This window comes from Eptatretus burgeri, chromosome 12 (assembly GCF_056783735.1).
Source record: "Eptatretus burgeri isolate ZD-2024b chromosome 12, Ebu_testis_v1, whole genome shotgun sequence".
Lineage (NCBI taxonomy): Eukaryota > Metazoa > Chordata > Myxini > Myxiniformes > Myxinidae > Eptatretus > Eptatretus burgeri.
In genome coordinates, this window is record NC_140972.1 from 48,124,571 (window position 1) to 48,141,448 (window position 16,878).

Genomic DNA, 16,878 nt, shown 5'->3' on the forward strand with positions numbered 1-16,878 from the left:
GCCATGACGTCACCGTGCGCATAAAAAAAACACAAGCCCCACGTCTCGAGGGGTTCCCCACGCGAACACATGTGCTTTGCCCGTTGGAGCTTAACACACACGCCCGCGTGGAGAACCCATCCGGTCCAAATCCGTAATCCTGCCTAAACTTTGTCCGTCCGCGGGATCGGCAAATCCACCGCGTGCGTTTCCGGACCGGGACTTCACTCTCGCAAGCGAGCACGTGGGGGCCTCGTGCGTTGCACAGCAAGGACCTCGTGCTCGCTGCTGGGTGAACCCGGCACGGTCCCCGAAACAACTACAGCCGCTACTCGGCTTTCGTTCCTGTGTCGCCGTCGTCGTCTCCATTCAACACACGCATTCCTGCGTGTAACGACGCTCACAGTCCATTCCATCACATTCACCCCAGGAGACGCGGCTGCATGTTCACACATGCCGACCGACATCTCCCTTACACACAGCGACCTTGCACACGCTGTCTCTCTCACACTCGGCCGCTCACTCACGCATGCTATTTCCCTTGCACACGTGGCTCCACTCACTCGCGGCCTTTCACTCACTCGTGCCATTTCCCTCACACAAACCATACTACTCACACACGCGGGGGCACTCATCCGCGGTGCCTCACTCATACACCGTGCCTCACTCACACACGCGGGGGCACTCATCCGCGGTTCCTCATCCACACACGGCGTGCTGGGAAGCACGCCCTTCTGCACACTTACCACCACACCACTCGCACACGGGGTCGCTTCCACACACGGGGTCTTTGTCACCCACCCTGTCGCTCTCACACACGCCCTTGGACCCGCGCTGTGCGTGCGTTGCAGCACGCATTTCGCCACACTCGTGAACACACACCTCGACACCACACACCGGGACAACCACATTGGGGATTCGTGTCCCCACAAGGGTCTCCGGGGCCTCTATACCCCCCAAGCTCGGCGTGCACCCGTCCACAGCACTCCTCCCCTCGAACTCGCAAAGCACGACCGAACTCACCTGGTCGTGACTCGCCTCAAGGGGGCATACTCCCTCCCCTCGTTCCTGGAGGGGGCCATCCAGCTGCTCGCACTGGGTCCCTACACGCTCCGCGAGCTCAACCTCATCGTCCTCCACTACCTCTCTGTGTGTGTGTGTGCGTCTCTAACCCCGTCATTATCATGCAGTCTCTCCTCTATCGTTCCCATCTCCCGTGTCTCTATACATTTATTAGTTTCTGTTGTCCCCTTGTGTCTATTAGTCTCTGCTTCTTTCTGGCGTCTTTCCCTTATCTTTATGTAGGTCAACCTTGCTTTCTCCTTAAGTCGCTCCCGTCCTTCCCTGTTTTTCACTCCTTGCTCTTTCACGATCTCCGCGTACCTCCTCCTTGCTTTCCGCATTAATTGTTCTTTTCTCTCCCTCCCAATTACTTTCACCTCGTCTCTTATCTCCCTCGTGCACGTCTCCGTCACGCTTCTCGCCCAATACGTCCCCCGAATTATTTTCTCCTTACCAGCCTCCACCGCGGGCCCGACAGCCATTGCACTCCCTCCCAGCTCGTTCGCTCCCACACGTGGAGTCGCCATTTTGAGCTCCCCGGTTACTGCCTTCATGCCCGCCTGCAGGCTTCGGCCCATGCTCTGCGTCTCACCCTGCAGCTCTTTCATTTCTTCCTTCATGTTTGTTTCCATTTCGTTCATTTGCTGTGTATTCGCATCCATTTTCGTTTTCACTTCGTTCATTTGCTTGTTCATGCCTTTTATTTCGTTTGTGTTTGTATCCATTTTCGTTTTCATTTCGTGCATGTCCCCACTGATTCCTGCCAGCATGGCGCATAGCTGGGCCATGTCGGGTGCACTCAGCTGAGCCGATTCGGCAAGGATCAGGGGGGTTTTGGCGGAGAGGGGGAGGGGAGGTGTCATACACCGCAGCCGCCGCCTCACCTATTTCGGGCTCTGGGTTCAGTTGGGGGAGTTCGTGTTCCTGCATAACCAACATTTCCTGCACGGGGATTTCATCCTGGACCATGGATCCTACATTACTACACATATACATTTCTAATACCCCCGGCTCCCGCTCGCCTTGAGACGCCATCTTATTTCTCGTAAAGGGTTAATTTAAATCGCTCGTAATTTGGAGGGAATCGGGGGTCGCTCCTCTCACCCCTGGACCGATTCCCGTGAATTTAGCTGGAGACAGGAGAGCCCGTTTTCCCGTTCACCTTCGACCCTTTACCTCTGGCTGGCTCCCCATTGGACAGAGGAAAAGTGGGCGTGAATGCTTTTTGATCCACAAATCTGCATATAGCGATTATACTCCGACGCACCTGGAGGCGGGGCCAAATCGCCCCACGCTCGCCGATAGGACGGAACAGAAGTGGGCGTGAATCGTTTTTGATCCGATTTCTTCGGAAAGGCTGGTGTTTTTGCACCCGCTGCTCGGTGCGAGCCCTGCACGAGTCCAGGATCGGCGTCCACAAGCGGCGCGGGAATGGCGGTGATGCGATGGTTGCGAGAGCGAGATGTGACGGCAAGGGTCGTGGCTGTTGTTGTGAAGCGGCGTTGCGGTTGGTGGTTGTTGTGTGATGGCTGTTGAGACGTGGTTGGTGGTGGTTGTGGTGGTAGTAATGGCGGCTGGTCCAAAATAAAGATAGTAAAAGAAAAACGGCTATCTAGAAGGGTCGCAGCCCGAATGAATAACATTTATTCCATCTAAACAACGGGTTTGGGCCTAACTACACATATACTTACAGAGATATCTCACCTACGGGACCTGAATGGTGGTTTGCGAATTTCGTCAACCACAACAATATACATATATACATATATACATATATACATATATACATATATACAGTGAGGGGTAAATTGTATTGAAAGGAGATCGCACAAAAAGGTAAAACAAAGCGATGTCCTGCAAAAATAAAATTGCACATTCGGCGGATGAGACATCTCCCGGGGCACCAACCGCACGGCACATCACACGTGGAAACGTATGTCTGTCTAATCGATGTTCCATTGAGAACATTGGTACTTTTACCAAAATGAACAACCAAGCAGCTTGGAGAGCACTTGCCAAGTATCTTAAGCACTCAAGCAAGCACTTCAACAAAACGGTTAAGAAACGGCTCGTTTGGCATGCGATTAGAAGCACATCAAACATACACCTCCCAGAGATGCCCAAAATGTTAAATATATTCGAATTGGACAAATGAACACTTTTCCCGGAGTCAGAAGTGCTTGTAAGTTTGATTTTGGAGCTTAAATTTCGTAATTCTTCTAAGTTTAAGAGATACTCGTGGTGATCGCATGTGGGGAAATGAAATAAAGCAACGAACGCTGATGTCTTTATTTTATGTTTATAAGCATTGCAATGTTCCCAGTGATTTGTAGCTATGGTGAACAGGCATTTGATGATATGAGTGAGGAAATAAAAGTGAAAAAAAAACTTTCATTAAGAAATCGTTGTGGCCTGTTCCAAGCAAGGCATGGTTGAGCAGGCCAAAAAAACATGGCGGCTTCAGACCCCAGCGAGCTTACCTAGGGAAACTCCTCAAGGCCCCAGAGAGCAAGGTGGCTGAGGATTGCATGATGGAGGATATAATTAAATAAGGCTTTTAATTATCTTCAAAAGGGGTGTTTTAATGAACCCAAACACACAATTTTCACTCGTGCACTTCCTAGGAGTTACCAAAGTATGCATGAAAGTTTCAGGCTACTCGGTTTCATGGTTTTGGAGTTATGGAGGAGACACACACACTCACATTGCCTTTTATTAGTATAGATACAAGTTTCAAAAATGTTATGCTGTTGATGTGGTAACCGTAGCATCACTGAGAAATCACAGATCCCAACTGACAAAGATCCATTGGATTGGGAGCTGACTTGTACGATCATTCATACTTGTGAAGCACAAACCTTGGATTGCAGTCATTAGAGAGTGAGCTGGGTTTAGCACCATGAACAACATAATACACGAAAGGGAAGGAAACCCCCAGGTGTATCATGACATACTTTAATACCAAGTTGGAGTATTCTCATGCGATTTTGTTGAGATAATCGGGGCCTCTTCACCTTTACAGACACTTGCATTGCCGGTGTCAAGTTGATGGCAAAATGCGGAAGCTTTCTTTGCATGATACCATTTACAAAACGTAATTCCATTTACAAAAAATTAATTAGGAATTTTGTTCGTCGGCCTCGTCCATCTGTGTGTTTGTCTGACCGTCCATCATGCTATCTCCTTTTAAACGGTTGTGCAGAAATTCAAACTTAGTTATGGTCAGTACATGGTGAGAAGGTGCGATAACAGTATCACTTTGGCCCCCCTTCCTCGGGTCCTGGGGCATGCTCAAAAGATCAATTATCAGCACATTTCAAAACATGTTTTAATGAAACTTTGTACGTGCAATCAACATTGGGGGATGCATGAAATATAATGATATCTTGGATTTGACCCCCAGATCATGCCCCAGGGGGTGGGGACTTGGATCACAAGGGTCAAAAGAGATATTGGGTCATTCCTGGTGGAACATTTTGCCAACATTCACCTTTGCTCTCGGTGAGAAGTGTGGAGATTTGCAATGGCATGCCATTGACTTCACTATCGTTTGATTTATTCTCCTGCTATTCAACGTAAATTATTGTGTAGTGCTCCTCAACTACATAAACATGAATAAAATGATCATCATACCATGGCTCCATCGCCCACTTTCTCAGGCTTCAGTTGAGAATGTGCTCCTTGACTCCAGCTTTCGGCATCTGGTCCATGTGGTGTCATGATTGTGTGCAAGCTCGAGGCACCTGGCATAAATCCTGCACCTTTCGCATCGTACTTGCCACTGAGCAAGCCCATGAATTCGCTCATGCAGTTACCTGGTGAGAGTAAGGGGGTACCACAATGTAAGCATGAGAGTTTAATTACTTACCCAACTTATCATGATTCGATGAATAAAGGTGAATGCACCAGGCAGTACAAAAGGTATTTCCATAGATGAGGGATGATTGAAGATAGAGGAAATAATTTAAGTGATACAGATCCGAGAAACAGTGATGTTTGCAAAAGTAGAATTTTTGTTTTAAGCACAGACACACCCTTTCAATATAATATTACTGTAGACAAGAATAGAAAAGGCTACTTACTAAAATAAAATAGGTGTTCCAGATGAAATGCCATGGATTTCACATTTATTAATCACAAGTTAACAATGACAAACAAAACTGGTACAACTATACACAATAAAGTCTATATTTGTTTTCATGTAAGGATACATTCAATGTGACACCATTCCAATTAAGCATGGCAAGTATCGGTGTGGACGTTGTCAATAACGTTTCTCAAAGTCTCTCCAATAATACGGTTCGACAATCCCGGATCACTGTTTTCAAGTCGTTAACAGTCCTGTGAACCATCTTGTAGATTTGTTCCTTAATTACCCCCCATAAGAAGAAATCGTACTGATTAAGGTCCACCCTTGTTCATGGTCTATGGGGGTTGCCCCCTCCCCCAAATAAAATAGGTACTTGCTTTCTTCTCATAAACTACACACACAATTCCGATGAAACTTGACCACAACCTTTATCACCCATGATGTACCAAAGTTGATTCACACTATTTAAAAAATTGGGGTCGAATGGGGTTTACAGGTGATGGGAGGGGTGTGTGGTTGCCCTCCAAAATAGGTATTTGCCATAACATTGGTTCATTGGTACATTTTGCTGATTCCGTCCCATGTTGACTTCCTCCTCAGTATCATTATTCTACCAGGTGAGCTCCAAGGGGTATTGCCCTTTTTTTGGCATGTGATGTTTGTTTTTTCTCTTGGTAATCAAGGATCATAGCCAACGAGTATGCAGAATTCTCCACAGCCCCCAAGCTATTTTGGGATAATTGGTGGGTACACGATCATTCGAGATCGATATGTGCTTAAAATGGGTGTCCTCTTACTTTTCTATTTGTTAAAACATCGTTTTGGAGCATTGGCTTCATTTGATTTTATTTTATCTTATTCACCCTCCATGTTCTTCGCACACTGGAAGACCACTGTATGGTCAATCTTTGGTTTCACGAAGACATCATAGCTTTTAATATTCTCCGAGGTGAACTCTGGTATTGCTTGCCAGAGCACTGGTAATAAATTAAGTGTGATGCTCCTTTCCAATATGGCAGTTTTAGTAAAAAAAAAAATAAGAAAAAAAAGAGTGAATAGTAAGACTTTGTAACTTGAAAAGATGGATTTTCAAAGTAGATCTGTGTTACCTCCCTCCCCACCTCACCTTCCTGCTCAGGCCCTGGTTTTCAATCATCCATTCAGAATATAAATTATGATTTAAAGTGTATATCTGAAAGTGTAGTGGCTGAGACCGAGAAAAATGAGTCGACCCCTACCGGTGGTATAACAAGCTGAAACCGGGCTCATTTTAACCATGTTGATGCCTAGTTTTCGAAAACTGAGGTTGTAGCTGTTGAAATTCTGTACAACATGGTGAATTAACCCTTCAGTGCGGGAACAAAAGAAAAAATGGCCATTTTCAATAATTCATTATTTACTTCAATAAGAATAAAATACATGTAGAATGGTTGATTATTTCAGGGTATTTATATGTATTGGACACGTTTTAAGATATTTCAGGGGGTTTTATGCTCATAAGGTGGTTAAGGACCCACAAAATACCCCCAATTTTGGCAGTTTTTGTGCAATTTTAGCAAAAACTTGTACGTTTTCTCTTATTAAATGCCTAATATAGGTTTTAAAAGTGCCAAATTTGATTATTTTCATCAGGCAAGGTGTCTCATTAAAGAATATGTCAGTTAAACTATGATAGAACGTTCACAACCAGATAAATTAACCCTTTCCGTGACATGTGTACAGTTTGAGTGAAAATTCTCATTTTTCTAAAATCGGCATCTTTTATGCAAAAATGAACTGTTATCATGGGAAAACTATGGAAAATATCAGGGTTACTATTAGAAATTGATATGCAAGGTATTTCATGGACGTTTATGCTTCCTCGGGGTAAAAGACCCACAGAATACCTCCAAATCGGCATTTTTACTAATTCTATGCCACAATTGCCTCTTTTTTCGCATGATATTGTCATTACATGTTATAACAGTCCCAAGTCTGATTTGATGAACCAGTCAGATTGTATCATGAATGAAATTGCAGTTGAACCAGGATGAAAATATTCACACCTTTGAGAAAATCTATTCCATATGTTTATATTCTTGCACAGTGAAACCCACTCATGAATCTTTCAATACTGATCACATCTGAAATCATCTGGCCATGCATCTAAATATCGAAAACAGTGTCCATCTCTGTTGCATTTTCATTTTCCTGTTGTACGACATTGCTGTGATTGTTGCCGTCATTGTAGCTACATATGTCAATACACTCTAGTCCTGCAAGGACACAAGGGCACATCCTCCCGTTTTCACAGTTTTCGTAAGTGCAGTAGAGGTGTGTTAAGTCTCGAACCTCAGCTGGAGCGGAATCTTGAGTATACATAGTCTGGGTTATTCCACCACCTTCACAAGTGGACCAGCCATGACCAACTGGTGATATCAACGGTGGGTTTGCAACATGGCTGTCGCACCAAATCTTGGTTTGATACTTGGCCCGTAGGATGTGCTGCTTGAATGCATCCTCGGTTGGGGGAAGCATAGATGCTGGCTTGTCTGTTGTCGTGGCCAAATGGAAACGTAGATCATTCAGTGAATCCAAGTCTTTGCCTTTTTTGCCATACATCAGAAGCACAAATTTCCATGACAATGAAACACAAGTGTCCATATCAGCCTCATGAAATCCTTTCATATCTGACAATGCTTGTGCATTCTTGATCAGTGTAGAATAAGTTGTTCACTTCCCAATTCTGTTGAAAGAACATGTGGTGTCACACCAAGTGCTAAATGATAAGCATGTATGGCAGCGAGACACTCACAAACAGTCGGTCTGAACCGTGTAACTCTCTCATGGACTGGAATGTATCTCTCCTTTCCAGAATGCCCAGCGTATATTTATACCTTGTCAGTCAGCTGTTTTCCACTAGAATAGTAGATCAACAGTACCAGGACATCTGTGTCATCACAGCGAACAATGACCCTTGAATGGTCACGTGAGAGACTGACGGTATGAAGGATTATCCTAGTATCTGCTTCCTCCTGTGTACTCTGAAGAGAGTCAATGGATGAGACTCCGAGTGGTTGTACTTCTTTCACCAGCTTGCCATCACCGAAACCACCGGCCGGAATAATTGATTTCTCGGTTGGTAATTGTTTGGTCCAATATATGTTGAGAGATGAAGTTTGCTCGGCTGGACTTGTTGCCTCCACTTTTCAGAAACTGGTGGTAGTTTGGAACCTGTCTGCTGCTCTTTCGTATGATTTCTCACAGATGAAACAATCTGTTCTTATGTTAAACGTAAGTGTCTGTGTGCCGGATTCAGGATGGACCACTCTCAACCATGTCACCAGCATTATCAGCCGTATCATTCGCAGTAGCAAGTTCATTTTGTACATACTTGAGATTACTTGTGGTTGTATAAGATGCCCTACATTTCTTATGGTATCTAACGGTAACAGTCTGGTTTAAAATGCCATCTTTTATCTTGAGCAACCTGTCATGCACAGTGTACTGACGTATTTCCGCAGCTCGAAGAACAGCTATTACTCCGTCAAGTGTTGGATTTCTTATGAATGGATTGTCCACTGACTTCTCATCTAAAGTCTGTTCACATCGTACACAACTTTCACTCAGACGTCTTCTCTTCTCAAGGGGTTCTTCAGTCAGATCCATCTTGATTCCCTGCAAGAGAAGGGTATTAAATTTCAGCTAGAGATGCCATAGCGGTGAATCACCATGGGGAATTAGGCCTATGAATAAGGGTCAGTATACCGGGTGTGGAGCCTGATCAGTACTCAATGAAAGATGCCTGCTATCCTCACACAACATATCCTTACTGAAGGGAGCCAACTCTAAGGATTTATAGCCACTAAGCATGCAGAGCACTTTCACTTTTCATATATGTGGCATTCCATGGCCATGCTAATACCATGTACAACACATACACATAGGGCCTACACCATCACATACAGCACATAGTTTTATTAATCCTCTGATCTTGTACTATGAGAACATCTTTGGTTTTCTTTTTAAGATCCTACATGTTCAATAGGCCTAATTTGACCAATACAATGGGTGATGATCCTCTTCTTGAGGTCAGTATCTTGAAGTTGATAAGTTTACCCCTTGGCATTTACCCCTTTTACCCCGAGGGTCTTTTACCCCTTGGCAGCATAAAAGTCCATGAAATACCTTGCATATCAATTTCTAATAGTAACCCTGATATTTTCCATGATAACAGTTCATTTTTGCATAAAATATGCTGATTTTAGAAAAATGAGAATTTTCACTCAAACTGTACACATGTCAGAAAAAGGATTAATTCACCTGGTTGTGAACATTCTATCATAGTTTAACTGACATATTCTTTAATGAGACACCCTGCCTGATGAAAATAATCAAATTTGGCACTTTAAAAATATATATTGGGCATTTAATAAGAGAAAACGTACAAGTTTTTGCTAAAATTGCACAAAAACTGCCAAAATTGGGGGTATTTTGTGGGTCCTTAACCACCTTAGGAGCATAAAACCCCCTGAAATATCTTAAAACATGTCCAATACATATAAATTCCCTGAAATAATCAACCATTCTGCATGTATTTTGTTCTTATTGAAGTAAATAATGAATTATTGAAAATGGCCATTTTTTCTTTTGTTCCCACACTCAAGGGGTTAATTCACCATGTTTATAACCAGTTACACAATTTCTGGCAACATTCACCGTGTTGTGCAGAATTTCAACAACTACAACCTCAGTTTTCAAAAACTAGACATCCATACGGTTCAAATGAGACCAGTTTCAGCTTGTTATACCACCGGTCGGGGTATCTCCTAAATTAGAGCGCTTTTTCAGCCCCAGCCACTACACTATGAGTTAATGCATCTGCTATTACAATAATTTTGGATGACCTCAGTGGTAAACAGTTTTCAGTTCCAGTTCGCAAAAAAGTGATAACATGAAATATATTTTGTACTTCTATCATTGCATTCGCTGACAGTGTGATAAGACAGAACAGAGGTATATGAGAGCTGTCTTGTATGAGTAAGATTACCAGCCTGCTTGCAAATGGTTGGAGTTGCTGGTAAACGAAGTTCCACAGCGTCTTTTGTGCAGAATAGGCAATTGTCACCACTAAGTTCTGCATCAGCGACACAACTGCATCTGAGGAACGATGCGACCAGTGGGCCAAATTCCTCCTCTAATCGCAGTCGCTTCTCCATTTGCCAATAACAATAATAATAATAATAATAACAAGAATAAGAATGCACTTGATGTAGGTGCTGACTCGCATCATTGTTTTCTCTTGGCGCAATATCGCCCCCAAAGGGCACTAACTTATACTGTCACGTGGCCACAGTGTCAGTAATTATAGTCTTGTACTAATTTTCATTGTAAGCACAAAGTTTAACTCAATTGAGGTATTCACAATATGAAATGAAAACAATTCACAATAGTAATTCTGGCTGTACACGTCAAGTTATTCTGCCGACAAACAGACAGACTGCATTGTCACAATACTCACATGCTCTGCCTTTGGTCATGGAGTGATTAATAATAATGATCAGAGAGTGCGCTAGTACTCTCGATGTAGGAATGGTGCGGAACAAAATATCAGTCCCACCCGCTACATACAAAACTAAAGTTGGAGTATCTTCTCTAAAAAGTCGCTTAAGCTACCTTTGAGAGCCGACCGGGTCTGTTCAGCTGATTGTCTAGGCAGGGATCACTTCTCAGTACTTCAGACCATGGCAAAAGGAAAAAAAGCAAAAAACCCGAGATCGGTCAAAACCGCAAAATCTTCTTCTCGTTCAGAATAATAACAAAAAAGAGCAACTAGAGATTGCAGACCCTCATCGTAACTTGTTTTGTGTGGTGTCTGTGTAGTTTTGTGTGATGTATTTTGTGTGGCATTTGTGTTCTGGTGTGTTACGTAATTAATGTGACATAATTAGAACTGCCACTTTATAACTGATGGCAGTGATGATATCGGGTACCAATATGTCCCGCTTTGATCGGACACCTGACCCTGACCCATGACGTTTATTATTATTCAATTGAATTTAGAATGGGATTAAAATAAATTCAATTCAAATCAAATGGAAGACCAAATAGGTACAGTCCTGCATTGGAGTAATCAGAAGGAACCCAAACAAGCAAAAAGCAAAGATGAAGTCATCAGGAGGAACCTCGATAAGATTTCCATTTCAGCTGCTACTCCTCTACCCTCAAACCCACCCAGGCACAGTGGTGAGCCTTATTAAAAAAATAAAAATAACAAAATAAAAAAAAACCAAAAAGAGCCCAAATAAAAAAAAATCAAATAATTGTGGCTCCTAAACTGTGTCCGATCAAGTTGAACTTTAAAACATGTATTTCCCATCTCTACTAGATAATAATTGTGAAGTTTCATATCGATCGATTAAGCGGCTCCAGCGAAAACATTCTAGATTTTTCTTAAATCCAACATGGCTGCCAAACCATGTGACCTATCAATTATTCCTGAACAAAGTTGTACACCCGTGCCTTGCGGAACATTTGTGTGAAGTTTCCCCTCGATCGGTCCAGCCATTTTGGAGAATATTTTTTTTATCGGTGTTTGGGTAAATCCAATATGGCTGCCAAACCATGTGACCTCTGACATCATATTTGTGAACCTTTTGTTCCTCATGGATAGGCGGTCATACGTGTAAAGTTTTGCCTCGATCTGTTCAACCATTTAAGAGAAGAAGATTTTTGAAGGTTTAAAAAAAAACAAACAAACAATATGGCTGCGGAATTGTCATCCTTCCGAAGATCGGCTAAATGAGCACCAGTATACTGGTAATTATCCCTGCGTGTCGAAGGCGACTAAGGGTTGGCGTTACGAATGACATCCGGCCGTAAAAACATTGCCACAAGAAAGGGTACCATGATTGGAGCCCGCAAAAATCTGGCCCCTGCTCAGGGAAAAAGGCTTTCAAATGGTGATGTGATGAATATGGCTGCTGAATCACGTGAACGATGATGTCATCAATTTTTTTTTGTGGACCATTTTATGTGGACCCGATATTTTGTTAACCCGAGATGACCGTCAAAAATTTCACACTGATCGGATGTAGCATTCTACAAAGGAAATTATGACGTTATAACGAAGGCACCGATGACGTAATAAGAAAAAAAACACACATTCCCCATTAGGAGTACTTGCCATGTGCCAAGTTTCAATTTTTTCCTTGGTGTGGTTTCAGAGATACAGAGGTCCAAAGTTTTTCGGTTTTTCCAACATGGCTACTACACAACGTGACTTATGACGTCATAGTTATTACAACATTCTGCATGAGTAGTTGCTCCTTTGATGAAAATTTCATCTCGATCCGACTAGCGGTTGCGGAGAAAAATGCGAATGTTCTGTGTGGACAAACAAACAAACAGACAGACAGACAAACAAACGGACCCAAATGCAATCGCCTCTCCTTCGATAAGGGTAATAATAACCATCTTCAAACAACGTATTTCTGAGCTGCCTCTCTCAATGGCAATGGCTCTGGTACCATCCGACAGAGTTTTACTTTATGCAGCATCCTTTGCTATCATAATTTTAATATCTTGAAAGGATTCCAAGAAAAGTATGTGAAACTGCATTCCTTTGTAAAGGAATAGGAATGGAACAGAGGGGTGGGCAAGACTACGACTGTTAATCTCATCCTGATGGGGGCAGAGAGTTTGACACATTTGCCCTCGGGCCAATATGTGGGTGCAGTTAATGGTGGAATATTATCAGGAAATTGGAGACAGAAAGCACGTACTGTTTAAAATGTTAGATCGTCTATAAAGTATGTGCAGTACCATGACAATGTACACACATCCCTACATCCTTTTGCATTAAAAAAAGAAAAGTTTTTCGGACTTGGAATAATAATAATAATAATTCAGACATGTTGCATCATTTAAACACAATCAATGCATGATTTGTTTGGACATATTAAACATGAAAATGCAATTTGTCTCACATTTTGTTTCTCTCTTGTGTCTAAAAATGCAGTTTGTCTCTAATATCTAATGCAAGAATTTTACAATAGAAATGGATCTTATTACTGTTAAGATGATATTTTGAGATGAGTAGGTTAGGGTCTAAAGCCTGGGTTTCAAAGAGGATGAATATGTTAAAATTAGAAGTGTTGTTTGGAAGAGATAAGGTGAAAAGGAGAAATGCTGTGTTACGATGGAAATATGGAGGACGAAAGGTGTGTTCAGCAACAGCCCAGCGAGGAGGAAAAATGACAAAGTCAGCGATGGAGGTTCCTGGAAAGGCAGATTTGGCAGACAGTACTGTGAAGATGGAGGGGTCCTGGAAGAGGGGCATTGAGAGACAACAGGGAAGATATGTATTAAATGATGAGGGGCAGGGTGGTAGCACAAAACTCCAAAAAAGAAATACACTTTATTGAGGAATAGGAAGAGGAGAAGAAATGCACTGCAGATGCAGATACACAGTTTGTAACAAATATTACATATATATGTTGTTCATCTTTCGGCTGCTCCCGTTAGGGGTCGCCACAGCGGATCATCCGTTATGATCCGCATACTGATTTGGCACAGGTTTTACGCCGGATGCCCTTCCTGACGCAACCCTGGTCGCCTCTTACGACACAGGGATTAGGATTTGGGTTTCGCCATGATTCCGGGCTGCTCTACACCCTGCCCAGTGCAGAGCCCCCGTCCTCAAGCGATCCTCCAACCCAAGCCTCCGAGTAGCCGGATTACAGGCGCACGCCACTACACCTGGTAAATATTACATGTATGTATATATATATATATATATATAAATATATATATATATATATATATATATATATATATATATATATATATATATATATATATATATATATATATATATATATATATATATATATATATATATATATATATATATATATATATATATATATATATATATATATAGATAGTGTTGAGGTTCTGCAAAACCACATGCCTCAAAGGCAATGGCACCCAACATACAGTGATCCCCAGGCAGTTATTTTGTTAGTCTTCATGCAGTCAGACTTCCCCTCATGTCTATTGGTTTAACGGAATGAAGTGTGTTGCGTGGGTCTTATAGCTGGGTCTAATTATATCTCTATCTTCTATTCTGATTTCCATTCCAACCCTTTCCTTTTAGCCATGGTACAAATCAAATAAAGCAAGCAAGCACACACACGATATGAATAACAAAGACCCACACAGCCTCCCATGAGCGAATCACCATAAGACGAGGACGATGCGTGGCGCATGCACGGCGCGCTCTTTTATTCAAATCTGTGTGCCATTTTCCAACGCATCTCACCTTGCTCACCCCTTGCTCACCATAAACTCACCACCTCCACCACCAACACCTCCTACACACGGGAAAAATATTCCCACGCCTCCTTGTACCTCTGTATCGATACAATTCTCCACTAAACAGAGGCATGCTGCATGGCTCAGGGTACTCAGACCACGTGATGTGGGGACAAGCAACGGATGTCCGTAGCACCGGCTGCATCTCACCGGGAATGTTCCAGGTGATCACGCGGGATTGATGCGACCCTCGTCCAGTCGCCAGGGCATGAGACGGGCGGCGAGGGGTGGGGGGGGGGTCATGGGAAATGCGATCCGGGAGTTTGGTACGACAGGCTCTGGGCCGTGTCGTGCCGAATGAGACTGCTTCCGGCCCGAGGAGCCTGGCAGGGCGTGGCTGGGACTGCTGTGGCCCAATAGAGAAACGGGATTGGGGTCACAGCGTGTTGCTTTGGGTCGTCACCCCACCCTTTTCCCGAAGCTTATAAAAGGCGGATTGTGGAGCCATCTGCCCTCTGTTTGCCTGTCTGCCTCACCCTCTCCTTCGCCTCTCTGTTTCGCCATCTTCTTCACTGCTCCTCATTGTCTGCCCATCGTTGGATCTACACTCATGGTTGGTGTACGACAGATGCTTTTCTGGGACCAGTGCGGAGTACACGTTTCCATGAGTCCCGGCAAAGTGACTAAGCAGGAGATAACGTGCCGACTCTTGAAGTGGGAATGCTCAAGCGGAGCGTCCTACAGAGGTACAGGCGACACTCACAGACCTATGCATGACTAGCCTAGGGATCTTTTACCTCACACTTCTTCTCTCCTCTCTCTCTTTCCTCCCCTTTATCTTGTCCCCTTTGGACGCACAAAAGAGCATCCTACTGATTCGCAATCACAGTTTCTTCTGGCACGACACCGCACCCCCCCATATTGCATTACACCACACCTCCCTCTCCCCCCCCATATTGCATGACACCGCACCCCTCCCCCCTCATATTGCAGTACACCATATCTCCCTCTCCAACACCTTAGACACCAGTATATCTCCATCCTACCTCCCCCGAAGCATACTGGGTTGCGTTGGTCGGCCGACCACATCAGGTATTGCGAGGCCGTTAGTCCTCATCTGCTCTCCTTCTTTCTGGCTATCTAATCTTCCTCAGGTGTGTGGTGTGGGTGGTGTGTGTATGTGATGGTGCCTGTCGTAGCATAAGTTAAGATTGTAGAAGTTCTCAGGGGATAAGTCTGCTCTGTGTCTGCTTTTGTAAACAGCTTGCCTTTTGTCGCACCCCACAAATTCCTTGCTATCCCTGCTGTACATAATAACAAACCCCATTCACTGTGCCACATACCTTTCCTCACCTGATTGTAAATAAATGCTTTGTGTCGAAATGTTCCCAGATAGTTTTTGTCTTTTCCTTTTATTGGTCCAGCATGGTCCGTATCCTAGCCTAGCCGGGACGTTATCCCCCAACGATCTGCTTTTCTAGTTGGTCCGTTCTTGGGCAGTTATGCTCGGTTGCATATGATCCGGTAAGGTGATCCGGTTTGAACAAGGTGTACCAAGGGCATGTCCCCCGGTAATTAGATCATGTCAACATTAGGTAAACGGTATTCATTAGACGGAGGACCCCAAGTCACATGGTCAAGTTATTGACATTCACGGTCGATTCACGACCCGCTGTGTCACAAAGTTATTCATGTGCGACGGCCTGCGATTCCGGAGACTCTGGTGGGACACGAGGTCGCTTCCCCCCTCCCCTTGTGGTCTTCTTGCCCCCGAACCCGGGTCCGCAATAATATATTGTTGTAGATTCTCGCCCGCCAGCGTGTGGACAGCTACTTTTAACCGAATCGCGGCCGTACGCCCACCGGACGAGCAATCCAGTCGCGGCTTTCCGGATCAACGCCGAATACCAGCCATGGGTGTGTTTTTAAGCACACCACAACCTTGTCTGTACTCTACCCGTGCTACAGGGTCAATTGCCGAATTGTCCATATACGTAATTAATCGCGCGGGTAGATTACCGAGAGATTGTACCTCAACGGGACCGCTTGGAAACGAGCCGCTTAAGCAGCTCACTTCCTTGTGGGATGACCGAGCGGTGTCTTATCGCGCAGTCCCATTGGACCCGATCACTTTACCGGCTATTTAAAAACCAACTATATTCCAAGTGCAAGATGGCAGCTCAATTAAGGAAAAGACGTAATGAACGGGGTACATTTAAACAAGCACATTTATTACAAAGCACATGTAAGCAATGATGCAGTCATGCAGGTATGCAAAACACGCATGCAGTCATGTATCAATCAAGCAAAAGTAATGCAAAAGAAAGAGCTAATACCGTCTATCTATTATGTAAAGTTACTTATACAATTCTACTTGATGGACTTGGCGCCACACGTTCATACAAAGAAAAGCAAGGAAAAGAAACCCCAGGACAGATAAGGGGTAGACG

The 16,878-nt window shown here is 43.8% G+C and overlaps 1 protein-coding gene across 2 annotated transcripts in view; it reads right to left on the reverse strand.

Moving 5' to 3' along the window:
- Positions 1–16,878, reverse strand: part of HGD (homogentisate 1,2-dioxygenase) — an 84,497-nt gene that overhangs the window by 11,450 nt on the left and 56,169 nt on the right. For both annotated transcript variants that reach the window (XM_085850424.1, XM_085850425.1), the window contains exons 12-13: positions 13,310–13,436; positions 4,675–4,856 (exon numbers count right to left, since the gene is read on the reverse strand). In XM_085850424.1, coding sequence (XP_085706550.1) covers positions 4,675–4,856; positions 13,310–13,436 — 309 coding nt within the window. The remainder of the gene's footprint in view (positions 1–4,674; positions 4,857–13,309; positions 13,437–16,878) is intronic.